The 16,439-nt window shown below is 38.1% G+C and overlaps 1 protein-coding gene across 2 annotated transcripts in view; it reads left to right on the top strand.

The window, feature by feature from the left end:
* Positions 1–16,439, top strand: part of LOC127455183 (fibrous sheath-interacting protein 1-like) — a 59,871-nt gene continuing 43,432 nt past the window's right edge. Inside the window, exons 1-11 of one of the 2 annotated variants that reach the window (XM_051722856.1) lie at positions 1–63; positions 219–354; positions 2,031–2,091; positions 2,275–2,465; positions 4,194–4,251; positions 4,415–4,569; positions 4,645–4,726; positions 8,289–8,381; positions 8,736–8,869; positions 11,381–11,485; positions 15,820–15,987. In XM_051722856.1, the coding sequence (XP_051578816.1) occupies positions 238–354; positions 2,031–2,091; positions 2,275–2,465; positions 4,194–4,251; positions 4,415–4,569; positions 4,645–4,726; positions 8,289–8,381; positions 8,736–8,869; positions 11,381–11,485; positions 15,820–15,987 (1,164 nt within the window). In that variant the 5' untranslated portion in view covers positions 1–63; positions 219–237. Of the gene's footprint in view, positions 355–1,964; positions 2,092–2,274; positions 2,466–4,193; positions 4,252–4,414; positions 4,570–4,644; positions 4,727–8,288; positions 8,382–8,735; positions 8,870–11,380; positions 11,486–15,819; positions 15,988–16,439 lie in introns of both variants that reach the window. The other variant, XM_051722857.1, reaches the window with a different exon arrangement.

Raw genomic sequence — 16,439 nt, 5'->3', positions numbered from 1 at the left:
TACCACGCGTGTAAACAACAGGATTTTACATGACAAACAGAGCAGAAGTTTGCAGTGTGAGAAGTTGAGTTACTATAAATGTATTTAATAATCATAATGAAACATGTGTATAGATCCGAGTATCATATGTTCCACATTTTACTTGAATAATGCTTGTAAAAACGTGCTTTATTAAAGATATTTCTTTGCCAAATGCCTTTGCCTTTGTATTTGTACAGTTTAGGTGTTGGTGATAATATGGACATAATAAAGGGCTGTTTGGGTGATATTTCCCAAGCTGGAAGTCGATCTGAGAAGGAGATGGTCAATTCTCGGTCTCTGGAGCTCATCAGCTCTGACGTCATCGAAAAAAGGGTAAATAAAACAGCTTTTCGAACATTTTGTTTTGCCAAGGACTCCTAAATATGATGATATCCTCTCAAGTAGACCCCCTTCAGATAAAGACAGCTATATAGGCCTACAGTATTTTCAAGTATAAAGTGCCCATTTATAATGTGTGAAAAAAAAAAAAAAAAAAAAAAAAAAATATATATATATATATATATATATATATATATATATATATATATATATATATATATATATATATATATCTCATCTGGAAAATATTTACTTTGAAATGACAACATATGTTTTTTTCTGCCATCTGTTATTGTTTTTTTTTAGATGTATAATGTTAGACATTTAAATCTGAACAGAAACATTTTCAGTTCAATTAATTTATATTCTGCTCTTCATAATAAATATTATTTCAGAGCAGCTTTACAGACAAAAGTGCCTAAAACCCCCAGTGAGCAACCTAGAAAAATACAACACATCTATAAAACTATAGATGCAAGGAAGGAGAGAGATTAATAAATATACACTACCAGCCAAAGGTTAAGGGTCACTTACTCATTCTTTATTATTATTATTATTATTATTATTATTATTTTCACATTTTAGAATAATATTAAAGTCATCGAAACTATGGAATAACAGAAATGGAACTGTGGGAATTATGTTGTGACCAAAAAAATCCAAAATAAATCAAAATGATGTAATATTTTAGCATCTTCAAAGTAGTCACCCTTTGCATAGAATTTGCAGAAATGTTTCTTTGCATTTTTATGCACCAACTTCTTTCTAAATAAAATTTTAGTTTTGTAATGATATAAATTAGTATGTTGGCACAATTATATTTTTGTGTACAAAACTAATTTAAAAGCATACGCCTTCAGATCAAAAGATTTTTAAGATCATGAGAAACATTTCGGTCAAGTGACCCCAAACTTTCGATGTATGGAGATTTCTTTCTTTCTTTTTTTTTGTGGATTTTCTCCCCTTTTCTCCCCAATTTGGAATGCTCAATTCCCAATGCGCTCTAAGTCCTCGTGGTGGCGTAGTGACTCGCCTCAATCCGGGTGGTGGAGGACGAATCTCAGTTGCCTCTGCGTCTGAGACGGTCAATCTGCACATCTCATCACGTGGCTTGTTGAGCGCGTTACCACGGAGACAGAGCATGTGTGGAATCTTCACGCTATACTCCGTGGCATCCACGCACAACTCACCACGCGCCCCACCGAGAGCAAGAACCACATTATAGCGACCACGAGGAGGTTACCCCATGTGACTCTACCCTCCCTAGCAACCGGGACAATTTGGTTGCTTAGGAGACCTGTCTGGAGTCACTCAGCACGCCCTGGATTCCAGGTGTGATAGTCAGCATCTTTACTTGCTGTGATACCCAGACCCCTGCAGATTTATTTTTTATTATTTCTTACTTATAAAAATCATGGCTGTCAACAGAGTAATTGCAATTAATCTCACAACCAGTCCTTTCCAACCAGTCTTCCTAGAACAGAATGAAACTGTAATAATGTCACATTCGGTAATTGTTAACTATTTTACTTTATAATAAAAACAAATTTTAAACGATTTTGTACACTTTTTTTTTTTCACCAATATTTTCATGGACCCCCTAGCACCCCAGTTTGAAAAACAACCTGTCTTGCCTTCAGTCAGTGTGTTGTTGTGATTGAAATCTTCAGGATGAAGAGAGTTCTCAGGAGAACATTGGCTGTCTAGAGGAGAAACTGCCCTTTGATCAAGGTTAGTGAAGTGTAACACAATATATCTAGAGCTTGTGGTTTATCATACATTCAGACCCCAGCGTGAAATAACCACTCTGAGGCAAACAACAACAGTAACCTGTCAGTTCTGACTAATATGATCCCTTTCATGTGATTTGATCAGTTTTCCCACTGCTGTCACCAAACAAGTTTGTGGTTTCAGGTGTGACAAATAGCTGTATCAATGTGAATGTTCCAGTCGCTGTATCTGAGGATTATATGGACATCACTAAAGGCAGTCTGGAAGAGATTTCTCGACCGGCCTCCAGTGAACGCTGTCTGTCTGGGAGTCAAGGGTCTCTCCGTCCCGGATCCCTGGAGGTGCTCAGTCCTGATCTCTCTGATAATAACAAGGTAGAGTATGTCACATTTGTGTCAAAACATTTGGAGCCGTATTTTACCAAAAGGATCATTTTAACCCTATAACGCCATGTTTATCATATATGATACACAACGTTTGACGGCTCCTGTTTCACTCTCTGTTCAAGCTGATGAGACATTTTATTAACATTGATGCTCAGAACACGTTAAATCGGTACCGTCTCTTTAAATACACAATGGCATCTGAGAGGAACGACAGGTGATTTTGTTCCTCACATATTCTTTTGGTGGTTTAATTTTGCATTGAATTAAAATATGTTTATACAGTAGATGCGTGAGTAGCGGCAGATGTTGACAGTTTGATTTGAACTGTGCACGTCACTTTATTAAGCAAGCATCTGATTGTTGTTCACCGTTTAATGAAAATCATGTAATGATGCAGTAATAATGATGTTATCTACCACCTGGTGAATATTTCAGTTTTATTTTCTCGCCAAAAGCAATTTTTTCTCTTGCATTTGGTGCTTGCCAAGTGTTAATTTTAGACGATGTTTACATGAATATCAAACAAATATTCACCTATAGCTGCACTGACAGGAATGGCTCACATTTTTTCTGTAGAAAACTCAATTTTCTTTTGAATGTCTGATTTTGGATTCATTTCTGTAGATACATTAACGGAGTAAGCAAATGACATCATGACGTGTAGTTAGTTTGGACCGTGCGCCGCTAACATGGGAGGAGACAAGGCAGATTATAGGGGAAATCCCCATTTCTACAGGTGGAAAACAGAGTCTTGCAACGTTTTTTTCCAACCAATAGCATGTTATTACTATATACTACAAATGATAATATGATGTAATATCAATGAAGCCTTTCTGTGGGCCCCCCTCCAGTGAGGGCCCCTGTTACTCAGGTCCATCATTACCTGCGGTCAGATGCCCTTGTGTGAAAGTTTCACATGTTTATGGCACCATCTAGTGGTTATTTGTGAAAATAGTGGTTCAATGTTTATATCGATCTATTTAAAATGACAACAGAATTGCGCGAAAAGTGACTTATGTTGGGATAAATTACAGCTTATTTTAATAAAGTAAAAGTGACAGTAATGATTATATTGTTATTGATATTTTAAAATGAGTATTTGCTGAATATAAGCAACTTGTGCTTGGTTAAGATTTTGTATATTATTTTATTGAAAAAGCCAGTTGAAATTCATGTATCAAATATGATTTTCATATATGCAGTCTGCTCTGTCATTATAAAGATCTCATTATTTTACATTAATAGCTATTATGATGTCATCTTACCATAAGTTCCTGAGACCCAGCGATAAAGAAATTTCCCTTTTTAAAATGTCAATATAGTGTTTGGTGCATAAAATACATATGATAAAAATTGTTTATTGAAAAAGAATATTTTATTCATGTTGTATTTGTACTGTGAAACATTTCAGTCCATATTTATAGACCAAGGAGAGGAAGTTGTCATGGTCAAACTCTCAAACATTTGGTATCTCTGAAAAGCCCAGAGAGTCCTCTAATAATACCCCAAGATTTACCACTGTAGAAAAACTTACACAACAAATGTCCTACACAAAAATCAGGAGGAAAATGACCTTTTAAGCCTCATGGATCAAATATGATACATAAAAAAAATAATGGTTTGCATTTTCTGACCATTCTTTTATATGTCAGGCTTTATAGGGTTAAGTAGCTTTAGACAGAGAGCGCAAATAATAGTTTTTTTGTCTTAAACCAGATTGAAGGCCACACACATGAGAGAATTGATTGTCCAGCAGAAAACAGTTCTGATCAAGGTAACTGAATGAACCAATAAAAACAGTTTATTTACCCTTCTGTTGTGGATGTGATGTTTACAAATGTAAAGCCATAAACACGAAAAGTACTATTCAAATAAACCTGACCTGGCTTGACACGTTTGTACTCTATGAATGAATTGTTGTACTGTTTATTACACAGAAGATTCTGATGAGGAGAATGAAGATCCAGAGTTGAGAAAAGCCATGAAGATAATGAAGAAACTGGACCGGATTCTGGCTCTCAAGGTGTCAGCGGAGAGAGAGGTGAAACGGAAAGGCAGAGAACTTCATCAGAGACTCTGGCAGGAGCTTCAGGTGAGACTTTACATCCAAACTCATCAACAACACATTCAAATGTCTTCATCACTTGTAATTGGTACACTTTGGTAGGATGTGAGCCTTACAAACACCCCAGAGAGCAGAGAAGAGGAGGACAATACCAGACGCTTTCTGGCACTGACACCCAACAATTGTAAGTGTGACTGAAGATGACATAATTTTTTTTCCCCATTAGTCTTGAAATGTTGTGCAAATCATTTTTGATAAATCCTTTAAAAGTTATATGAATATAATGAGTCAAAGACTGTCCGTCATGTGTAGTTTGCATTGAATTCCATGACACAGATCAAACACACGTGATATATAGGAGCCTAAGTGTGAGAAAAATACCAGCAGCTCTTGAGCTTAACATGTTCATTAATCAGCTGTATTACACTGGATCACAAATCACAGCCGGCGGGCCCGCGAGAAATATTAACAACTACAGTCTTGACCATTTGTTTTACTCACAGGCGAATATATAGCGAGTAATAGTAATAGCGAGTAATTCAGACCCCTTCATTTTTTTCACATTTTGTTATGTTGCAGCCTTATGCTAAAATGCTTTAAATTATTATTTTTTTCACATCAATCTACACTCCATACCCCATAATGACAAAGCAAAAAGGAGATTTTGGATAACTTTAGGTTTAGGGTTAATTTATTAAAAAGAAAAAAACTGAAATATCACATTGACAGTATTCAGACTCTTAACTCAGTACTCAGTTGAAGCACCTTTGGCAGCGATTATAGCCTCAAGTCTATTTGGGTATGATGTTACAAGCACACCTGGATTTGGGGATTTTCTGCCATTCTTCTCTGCAGATCCTCTGAAGTTCTGTCAGGTTGGATGGGGGCCGTCGGTGGACAGCCATTTTCAGGTCTCTCCAGAGATGTTCGATTGGGTTCAAGTCCGGGCTCTGGCTGGGACACTCAAGGACATTCACAGAGTTGTCTCTAAGCCACTCTTGCATTGTCTTGGCTGTGTGTTTAGGGTCATTGTCCTGTTGGAAGGTGAACCTTCAGCCCAGTCTAAGGTCCTGAGCACTCTGGACCAGGTTTTCATTAAGGATATCTCTGTATTTTGCTGCGTTCAGCTTTCCTTCAACCCTGACCAGTCCCCCAGTCCATGCCGTTGAAAAACACCCCCACAGCATGATGCTACCACCACCATGCTTCACCGTTGTGATGGTATTGCGCAGGTGATGAGCGGTGCCTGGTTTACTCCAGACATGACGCTTGGAATTGAGGTCAAACAGTTCAATCTTCATTTCATCAGACCAGAGAATCTTGTTTCTCACAGTCTGAGAGTCCTTTAGGTGTTTTTTATGTGTCTTGCACTGAGGAGAGGCTTCCGTCTGGTCACTCTGCCATAAAGCCCAGATCGCTGGAGTGTTACAGTGATGACTGTCCTTCTGCAAGTTTCTCCCATCTCCACACATGATCTCTGGAGCTCAATCAGAGTGACCATCGGGTTCATGATCACCTCTCTGACCAAGGCCCTTCTCCCCCGATTGCTTAGTTTGGCCGGGCGATCAGCTCCAGGAAGAGTCCTGGTTTGTCCAAACGTCTTCCATTTAAGAATTATGGAGGCCACTGTGCTCTTGGGAACCTTCAATGCAGCTGAAATATTTTTGTATTCTTCCCCAGATCGGTGCCTCGATACAATCCTGTCTCTGAACTCTACAGGCAGTTCCTTTGACCTCATGGCTTGGTTTTTGCTCTGATATGCATTTTCAGCTGTGAGACCTTATATAGACAGCTGTGTGCCTTTCCAAATCATGTCCAATCAATTAAATTTGCCACAGGTGAACTCCAATCAAAGTGTAGAAACATCTCAAAGATGATCCAGAGAAATGGGATGCACCTGATCTAAATCTCAAGTGTCATAGCAAAGGGTCTGAATACTTATGCCAGTGTGATATTTCAGTTATTTCTTTTTCATAAATTTGCAGAGTTATCAAAAATCTGTTTTTTGCTTTGTCATTATGGGGTATGGAGTGTAGATTGATGTTGAAAATAATAATTTAAAGCATTTTAGCATAAGGCTGCAACATAACAAAATGTGAAACAAAATGAAGGGGTCTGAATACTTTCTGAATGCACTGTATGTCTTTGACAATTATGTTGGTGTTGCTTATATGCTGTGTTTTTGCTTATAACTTCACAAAAAATAAACAGGACATAAAATATCACATACCATTACTTAGAGGAGGTGATTATCTTTCAAACGAGCTCACACACAAGGTAATCAGATGTATAGATCATTAGATAATCCACATGAAGCACAATGTTACATATGACCACCAGGAGATGGCGCCAAATACATGACACAGACTCAATGATGACTCAAATGACACAGAATGAAACTCATTCTGTGAAATCTCATTACTAAAATCATGTCTGCATGCTATGCAAACCTTTAGTCATTGTTGTGTTTGCATGTGTAATTAGTTCTTATGTACAATTATTATGTTTTATTTGTTTGGAGATGTTTTTGGACACTATGATAAATTATTTTTTTAGTGCTATAACTTTTGATTTCTTTGTCATATCAACACAAATGTTTTCTCAGATACAGTTGACATGATTGGCAACAAAACAAAAGCAGTTTTTCGGAGCCACCTTATTTACACCCAGAGATATATAATGTCAAATAAGAAAAAAAGTCAATTTTGTTTTGTGATTTTTCATCAGTTTCTTAGGCTGAAAGTCTCAGAATGTATCATAATCAATATCATTAAAAATGTGAACAGTTTTCTCTTTTTTCTTTTGTTTTTTTGTCGAGTTATAATCCTTTAATTTTGGGTATGCCACTGAAACAGGAAATCTTTAAAAACACCTTCAGAGCTTAAAGGGTTAATCAAAATAATAATCAATAGTAATGTTTAAAATTTAAAACGTTAAAGTTTTTTCTGTTGGTGCAGTAGTTCAGATTTTTACTTGCCAACATTTTCACTGGCAATGATACAATTTGTTTTTAGCAATATATATATATATATATATATATATATATTGCCAAGAATAGTATTTATATTTTTCATTAAATGTTAAGTTTACTTTGTTATAAACTAGCTTTGATGGAAAACGATGGCATTCACTGCTAAACACGAATTGATTTTTAATTTTCAACCCATTCTTACTGATTCTTCTTCCGCTGTCAATTCGAGATGGACTTTAAAGACAATTATTAATTAAACTTATAGTTCAATCAGTATCCTTTAGATTCAGACATTGCCCACCAAAAATCTACTCAGTTTGCTCAATTAATACTTAATTTGCATTACACATATTTAAGTAATATTGGCATTATATTCATGCTGGTTAGCCAGAGTGGAACTGGCACCCACAGTGAGTCTGGTTTATCTCAAGGCTATTTTTCTTACAGTCACCTTTAGCTTGCTCACGGCAGGTCTAAATCATTTTTAAGGCATGATTTTCAATCACATTTTCATTTAAACTGCTCATTGATGACTTTAAGACATTACGCATCATTATCTGTAAAGCTGCTTTAAACCGATGTGTGTTGTGAAAAGCGCTGTACAAATAAAAATGACTTGATGCTTCCAAGACTATCACAAAATATTCTTACAAAAGTGTTTAAAAAAGGCCAACAAGAAGAAAGTGCATCATAGATAAAGCATAAAAATAATCTTTGTCTTTTCCTGTTTTGTGAGATGAATAATTCACTATTATTGTGCTTTAATTCATTGTAGTTCAGGATTGCGGTGAAGTGGATTTTGTACCCGTGTTTGGGACTGAACTTCTAGATCTGAACTATGATTTGAACCCGAGACATCAGAGCGAAGGTAAATGAGTGAAACATGATTATAAACGTTAACATGTAGAATAATCTCCAAAAACATTGTACAGTGACTCTTTTAGTTGTTTTTGTTTCATACGACATGACTTATCTGACTTTTGTTCTTGTCACCTTGTGTTATACACAGTTATTGTCAAGTAGAGACAGTCAAGTTCAAGTCTAGTTATTGACAGTTAGTCAGACTCAGTGTCATTGGTTTGACACTGGAGGGCGTCCTGATCTCATGAATGATCTTCATATGATTCTCCTGTTCATGGTCTATTGCTACTGTGAGTTATACAGACTCAAACTTAATAAGACAAGAGGCCCTTTTACCATCACGTGTTTGTGTGTGACACAGAACACACACATGTTGAGTCCGCGGGTTGTTCTGAAGTGGGTCAGCAGGTGATGGAAGATCAGCCGTCAGATCGCAGACAGCGAGGAGCTGCACACAGCAAGTGCAGACAAGACTTTGTCAAGAAAAATATTGAGGTATGTCGAGGTCACGTCAGGCTAATGAGAACCATATGACTCAAAATGAGTGTGAAGAATGCTTTAAAGGGCAGGTTTCTTTACATGTTGATGTATTTCATATTGACAGAGGAAGTTGGGGTGGGACAGATTGTTTTAATAGCCAAAAGCCATTAGTTTTCATCACTGCCATGAACAATGATACAGGCTATACAGCGCCACAGTCTGGTTCCGGAAATATAAATCCTATTCATTTTCTCCATGAGTGAATTGATTTGTAATGATAACTTATAAACAGCGGTTAAATTGGGATTTCGGAGGTGGGAGAACCCTAAAATTGGGTGATTTTCCATTGTATTTCATTCGATTACATAATTAAAGATGTTAAGTACACAGTCTTGTATCTTTGTCTTTTTGTTTGATTTTCAGACACTTTTTTTGCTTCAGATCAAAGTTTGTAATGTTGGAGCTGGTTGGTTCGGTTCACGGCTCACAACTCTTTTAGGAAGAATTTGATGAAATCCCTGTGGAAAAAATTAATGGAACAAATACTTCCGAAAACCAAGATGGCTGAAAAAGTGGGCGGGCACTGTTGTGCTCTATTGCTAGTCAGAGACATTTTATTGGATACAAATTTCAAAAAGTCTCTAAGTCAGAAAGAGTGTAAATATATTGTAAATAAAAAAGTTTTAGCAGTACACTAGCATATAGATGACCTCAAAGTTACAGACATGAACTAAAAGCTGCAAAACTCCAATTTTAACCTCTTGAGACCCCTGCGTGACTGCTGTGTGCATTTTCCATTCCCCTTTTTGTTTTGAACTAGTAGCACCTAATAAACATTCACACAAAATTCACTTCCATTGTAAGTGTCTGGCTGTAACACAAATATCTGCATTTTTTAAAGAAAGGGGTGAGTTGAAATACATTTTTTGTGATAATCAATATTATGCCACAAATGCTGTCGACTGCTGTCGAGCTGTCATTGTTTACTCACCCCTGTGTTGTTATAACCCCATATGACTTTCTCTCTTTTTCTGAACACAAAAGGAGAAATTGTGAATAAATGTTGTGCTCAGTGATGTCATACAATGGCAGTTTATGGTGACCACCTCTTCAAGCTTCAAAAGAATACAAAAGTATAATTCAGAAGTCTAATAAATTATTCATGAGACTCATGATTGTTATGAAAGCATACGATAAGATTTGATGAGAAACAAACTGAAATCGAATGTATTATTTAGTGTAAATGTTCACTGACCGTTGATCTCCTGTGTGTGTTCATGATAGGACACGAGAGCAACAGTTCACGCAGACCCCTCGCGACATTGGGGCGTTCAAGAGAAAACTCGTTTTGTTTATCTAAAAGCAGCGATAGTGACAACAGAACACAACACAGCTGCACAAAACAGAGAACAGAACTTACTAAACATGTCTGAAGAGTTTGTAGTTGAAGAATTGATGCATTTCTATGCCCAGCCTTATTGTTTGGAGAGTTTTTGGACCAGTGCCAGTTCACAGCGGATGGAGTTACCTGCACGATACCGAAAATAGAAAACAAGCGATTGATAGAATGTACCGTCACTCGTCACTGCTGGTTAGGACAAAAACTCTGATTAACATAGAAAATATACCTTTTATCACGTGTCGTTTGCTGTCAGGTTAGGACACACTGTGACTGTTTCTGCCTGTAGCTCCTCTATGTTTCTGTTTGATTTCTGAGTATTCTGTTAAAAAAAATAAGGCTGGGCATAGAAATGCATCAATTCTTCAACTACAAACTCTTCAGACATGTTTAGTAAGTTCTGTTCTCTGTTTTGTGCAGCTGTGTTGTGTTCTGTTGTCACTATCGCTGCTTTTAGATAAACAAAACGGGTTTTCTCTTGAACATCCCAATGTCACGAGGGGTCTGTGTGAACTGTTGCTCTCGTGTCCTGAACATTTACACTAAATAATACATTAGATTTCAGTTTGTTTCTCATCAAATCTTATCGTATGCTTTCATAACAATCATGAGTCTCATGAATAATTTATTAGACTTCTGAATTATACTTTTGTGTTCTTTTGAAGCTTGAAGAGGTGGTCACCATAAACCGCCATTGTATGACATCACTGAGCACAACATTTATTCACAATTTCTCCCTTTGTGTTCAGAAAAAGAAAGAAAGTCATATAGGAATATAACAACACAGGGGTGAGTAAACAATGACTGATTTTACATTTTTGGGTGAACAAATCTTTTAACTTGAATTGAACCCAGAATATTCCTTTAAAGAATGTTTCAACTGTTTCTGTCCATACAGTGGAAGTCAGTGGATCCAAAACAACATCGGACCCTAATGACTTTCATTGTATGGACAAAAACACAGACATTTTTCAGAATGTCTTATTTTGTGTTCCACAGAGGAACTCAAAGCATACAGGTTTGGAACGATATGAGTGTGAGTAAATGATGACATAATTTTCATTTTTGGGTGAACTATCCCTTTAAGGACAGTAGCTCATGATTGTGTTTGTGTTTGTTATTTTCAGCTCGCAGGTGCCGCAGGAAACTCTGTACTGCTCACACAACAAGAGAGAGAGAGAATCGAGGAACTACTCAAAGATCTAGAGGAGGGACAGAATGATGCACCTGAGGTACACACACACATGAGGGGGTCGTTCAGGAGTTTGTGTTCAGATTTTAGTCAAAACATTCAGGAATTCAATTTCATCTTTATCTGTATAATCGCTCTTCAGATGCAGGCAAAAGGAACTGGCTACTACATTTATGGCATCCTTTCCTTTGTAAAGCATTCAGCTGTAATTATTCGTGGAAACCAAACTTAACCACAGATACTTGGAACCTGCTAACAGGTCTGATCAGAACTTTCTGTTATTGCAGGAGTTTTTTTGTCCCTGATCAGGAGATGTTTGATGTCTTTTGGACCTTGACAAGCTGAGAAATACTTCAGCTCACATTCATCATCTTCCTCTCTGCATGCTTTTGACCCTTTGACCCTGAGAAACCGAGATTCAAACTGAGTTTGTCATAGATAGATAGAATACATAAACTTAGCAGCATAAACATTATAAACATGTGTAAATATTACACAACAATGTACACAATATACACAGAATTCACAAAATGTATGTATTGCACATTTATCTATAATATAATAAACGGCAATGCAGCTGTACAGGATCATTTATATAAAGCCAGAGGCAGTTGTAATTAAACCGCAGTGTTTATGAGTATAGGTTGTGTTTTTATGTCTGTAGCTTATAGAAAGTTTCACTCAGTAATCACACTTCCACATTCAATGACCCACAGTAAATCAACCACAGGAAACTTCTGTGACTCACACTGCAGTTCACATTCTTCTTAAAGAGAGTCTCGACATTCAGACCACAGAATGTGCAGTTGAAGGTGCTGTTGGCTCTGAAGTGGACCTTGACAAAGACTTCCTGTTTCCTCTGTGCCAGAGGAGACAGACCACTGGAAATTGATTCTGATTGTTGAACAAAGAACTCTCTGTGTCGGCTGTTTTTTCTCTTTGTCAGGCGTTACTTCCAGTTTGATTGTATAATTCTCACACATATGCAGCTTTGCAGTGACTGAATAGAAAAAGTTCACTGAAATATCTCTCTGATGCAGGGCTCCAAACTGCGACTAAAATGATTGCAAATGTGACAAAATCAAATAATTGTGACAATATTTTAAACTCTAGTTGCCATTGGCAACTGGCGTGAACACTTTGTGTGCGTTCATATGCAGTTTTGTCAAATATCCGATTAAGCTATTGGACATAACATATATTTACTAATATTACACAAGACAAAATAATGAATGAATTTATACAAATTATTTTGTTCAAACATTTACATCCCCTTGGTTCTTATTATGGTGTGCTGCTTCCTCAATGATCAATGACTACTTGTATCTTTTTTTTATATTTGTGCATAAGTCCCTGTTTTGTCCTGAGCAGTGAAGCAGACCACTGTTCTTAAGGAAAATCCTTCAGGTACAGCTCGTTTTTTGGCATCCCAGCATCTTCTGCACATTTGAGTTCTTCCCAACAGCGGCTATGTGATGTTGACATCCAGCTTTTGACACTTAAACAAAACTATTACAAAAGTTGCATCTAAAATAAATCATGCATTTCTGTAATTATAACTAAACTAAAAACAGCCATTTGGCTCCTAAATGTTTCAGTTTAGGAATTGCCAATCACTCCATAGTCATTCTTTTAGTCTGGAGCCCTGTGATGACAGAGATTTGATCTAGATTCAGTGGTTTGCTTGCTAATGCAAAACTCAAAGCCACAAAGCTACAGTGTTTGCCAGTGGTTGCCAGGCCATTACAATGCAGTTGCTAGGGTGTTCTGGTGGTTGCTAGGGTGTTCTGGTTGTTACTAGGTTAATGCTAAGGTGTTCTGCTAGTTTCTAGGTTGTTGGTTAGATATTCTGGTAGTTGCTAGGGTGTTCTGGCGATTGCTGTGTGGATGCTAGGGTGTACTGGGTGTTGCTAGGTGGTTGCTAGGGTGTTTCTGGGTGTTGCTATGGTGTGCAGGTTGTTGCTAAGTGGTTGCTAGGGTGTTAAGCTGGTTGCTAGGTTGTTGGTTAGATGTTCTGGTGGTTGCAAGGGTGTTCTGACGATTTCTAGGTGGTTGTTAGGGTGTTTTTGGGGTTGCTAGGTAGTTTAGTTGGTTGCTAGGGTGTCTGGTGGTCGCTAGGTTTTCACTAGGGTGTTCTCAGGTTGCTAGTTTGTTGCTAGGGTGTTCCTCTGGTAGCTAGGGTGTTCCAGGGGTTGCTAGGTTGTTGCTAGGGTGTTCTCGTGTTTGCTAGGTTATTGCTAGGGTGTTCTGGGGTTGCTAAGTTGTTGTTAGGGTGTTCTGGGGTTGCTAGGTGTTTGTTAGGGTGCTCTAGTGGTTGCAAGTTAGTTGTTAGGGTGTTCTGTTGGTTGCTAGGTGGTTGCTAGGGTGTTCTGGTGGTTTCTAGATTAATGCTAGGGTGTTCTGCTGCTTGCGAGGTTGTTGGTTAGATGTTCTGGTCGTTGCTAGGGTGTTCTGGTGATTGATAGGTTGTTCTGGGGGTTGCTAGGTAGTTTAGCCCATTGCTAGGGTGTTCTGGTGGTCGCTAGGCTACTGCTAGTGTGTTATGAGGTTGCTAGTTTGTTGCTAGGGTGTTCTTTTGGTTGCTAGGGTGTTCCAGGGGTTGCTAGGTGGTTGCTAGGGTGTTCTGGTGGTTTCTAGATTAATGCTAGGGTGTTCTGCTGCTTGCGAGGTTGTTGGTTAGATGTTCTGGTCGTTGCTAGGGTGTTCTGGTGATTGATAGGTTGTTCTGGGGGTTGCTAGGTAGTTTAGGCCATTGCTAGGGTGTTCTGGTGGTCGCTAGGCTACTGCTAGTGTGTTATGAGGTTGCTAGTTTGTTGCTAGGGTGTTCTTTTGGTTGCTAGGGTGTTCCAGGGGTTGCTAGGTTGTTGTTAGGGTGTACTGGTGGTTGCTAGGTTGTTAGAGTATTCTGGTGTTTACTAGGTTGTTGTTAGGGTGTTTTGAGGGTATTCTGGTAGTTGCTAGGTTGTTGTTAAGGTGTTCTGGTGGTTGCTAGTTGGTTGCTAGGGTGTTCTGGTGATCACTAGGTTATTGCTAGGGTATTCTCGGGTTGCTAGTTTGTTGCTACTAGGGTGTTCTGTTGGTTGCTAGGGTGTTAGAGAAGTTGCTAGGTTGTTATTGCTAGAGTGTTCTGGTGGTTGCTAGGTTGTGGTTAGGGTGTTCTTGCGGCTGCTATGTGGTTGCTAGTGTGTTCTGGTGGTTACTAGGTTGTTGCTAGGATTTTCTTGCAGTTGCTAGGTGGTTGCTAAGTTGTTCTGGTGGTTGCTAGGTGGTTGCTAGGGTGTTCTGGTGGCTGATAGGTGGTTGTTAGGTTGTTTTGGTGGTTACTAGGTTATTGCTAGGGTGTTCTCGGGTTGTTAGATTGTTGCTAGGGTGTTCCAGGGGTTGCTAGGTGGTTGCTAGGGTGTTCTGGCAGTTGCTTTGGTGTTCTATAGGTTGCTAGGTTATTGCTAGAGTGTTCTGGTGGTTGCTAGGGTGTTTTACGTGCTTACTGGCTCAAGTCAAAAGAGTTCACTCTCAAGCCTGTATGATATTCTGACTCTCCGTTTATATGGAGTAAAATTAACTTCTTTTGGCATCCGAACTTAAAGCCTCTTCAATAAGAGTTTCTGTGTGAGGTCACTGTGATTATATTGAGACTTCTGGTTGTCCTTCTGTGTGTGCTGCGAGATCTGTGGCTCTGCATGCGGGCAGCATGTCAAAGCTTACCTCAGCCTGCGCCGCTCTACCTCTGACCTCATGCGCTCACTGCTCGGCCTGATGGGAGATATGCTCATTGGGAAACGAGTGGGATTAGTCAAGACTCAGATATTTGGCTTGAACAGATCTTTTGATGGAACGACCGAGAGCAGCAATCAGAATATTGTCTGAAGTCCAACAGCAAATACCAGGTGCAGGGAAACCGCTCTGACTTTTATTTTCATACGACGGCTTCTGAAAAACACCGTGTAATTAGTGACTGAGGGCTGCAGTCATTTTTATATTTCAATACTAAAAGCAGATCCATTTATTAAGAGAGGCTGTAAAACTTCATATTATGATAATCTGTTTTGTAACTTTGCTTAAAATATGCAAAATGAAAGATTGAAGTAAGAGTTTGAATCTTGTCTATTGTGGTAAAAACATTAATGGAATAGTTTACCTAAAAGTGAAAATTATCATCATTTACTCATGTTGTTCCAAACTCATATGACTTTCTTTCTTCGGTGAAACACAAAGGGGTTTAGCAGAATGGTCACACTGCTTTTTTTGTGGTACTTTTATAGGCTAATACTTTCATTTTTGAATTTGACAGTATGAATCAGCCTCCACCTCCAAAATAATATCAGTTTGGAATGACATGTGTAAACGTCTCTAATCACACTGATGTTCTTTCAGGTTGTGTCATCTGTGTGTTTGGTGTCTCTATCAGCTGATGAAGGTTTCAGTCCAGAATCTTCTGAACTCAACAGTCTCCTCCATATTGACTCCAAACTGCAGCTGCTACTTCCTGTGGAGGACTTCCTGTCTGTGCGGAGCCCCTGTCCAGACATCAGCCCGTCTCAGGTACTGAACTGACCTTCATTAGTCCTGTTTTCACACAGGTCCTCTTTACCTCATCATTCATCTATGTTTTTCAGTGTCAATAAGCAGTAAAGAAGTAAAGCATGTGGATGCTAGCTGTTGGAACTGTTGGAAACAATATGTCAGAATATTCCTTTAAATGTCCTGAAGTGTGAGGCTCTAAAGTCCATCAAAAACTACTTGAAAGAGCATTTTTAAAATTGTATTATGTATAATGTGTATTTACTATTTATACATGAAATTCTTTTTTCACACAGCAGGACCATTGAAATGAACTAAGTGAAATCAAAATGTTGTGAAAAACTTACAGCATCTAAAAACATACACTTTCTCTTTTATATATATATATATATATATATATATATATATATATATATATATATATATATATACACTATATTGCCAAAAGTATTCGCTCACCCATCCAAATAATT

The sequence above is a fragment of the Myxocyprinus asiaticus genome, chromosome 17, assembly GCF_019703515.2.
Source record: "Myxocyprinus asiaticus isolate MX2 ecotype Aquarium Trade chromosome 17, UBuf_Myxa_2, whole genome shotgun sequence".
Classification (NCBI taxonomy): domain Eukaryota; kingdom Metazoa; phylum Chordata; class Actinopteri; order Cypriniformes; family Catostomidae; genus Myxocyprinus; species Myxocyprinus asiaticus.
Note: the sequence above shows the minus strand (reverse complement) of the source record. Positions and strands in the feature narration are given on the sequence as shown.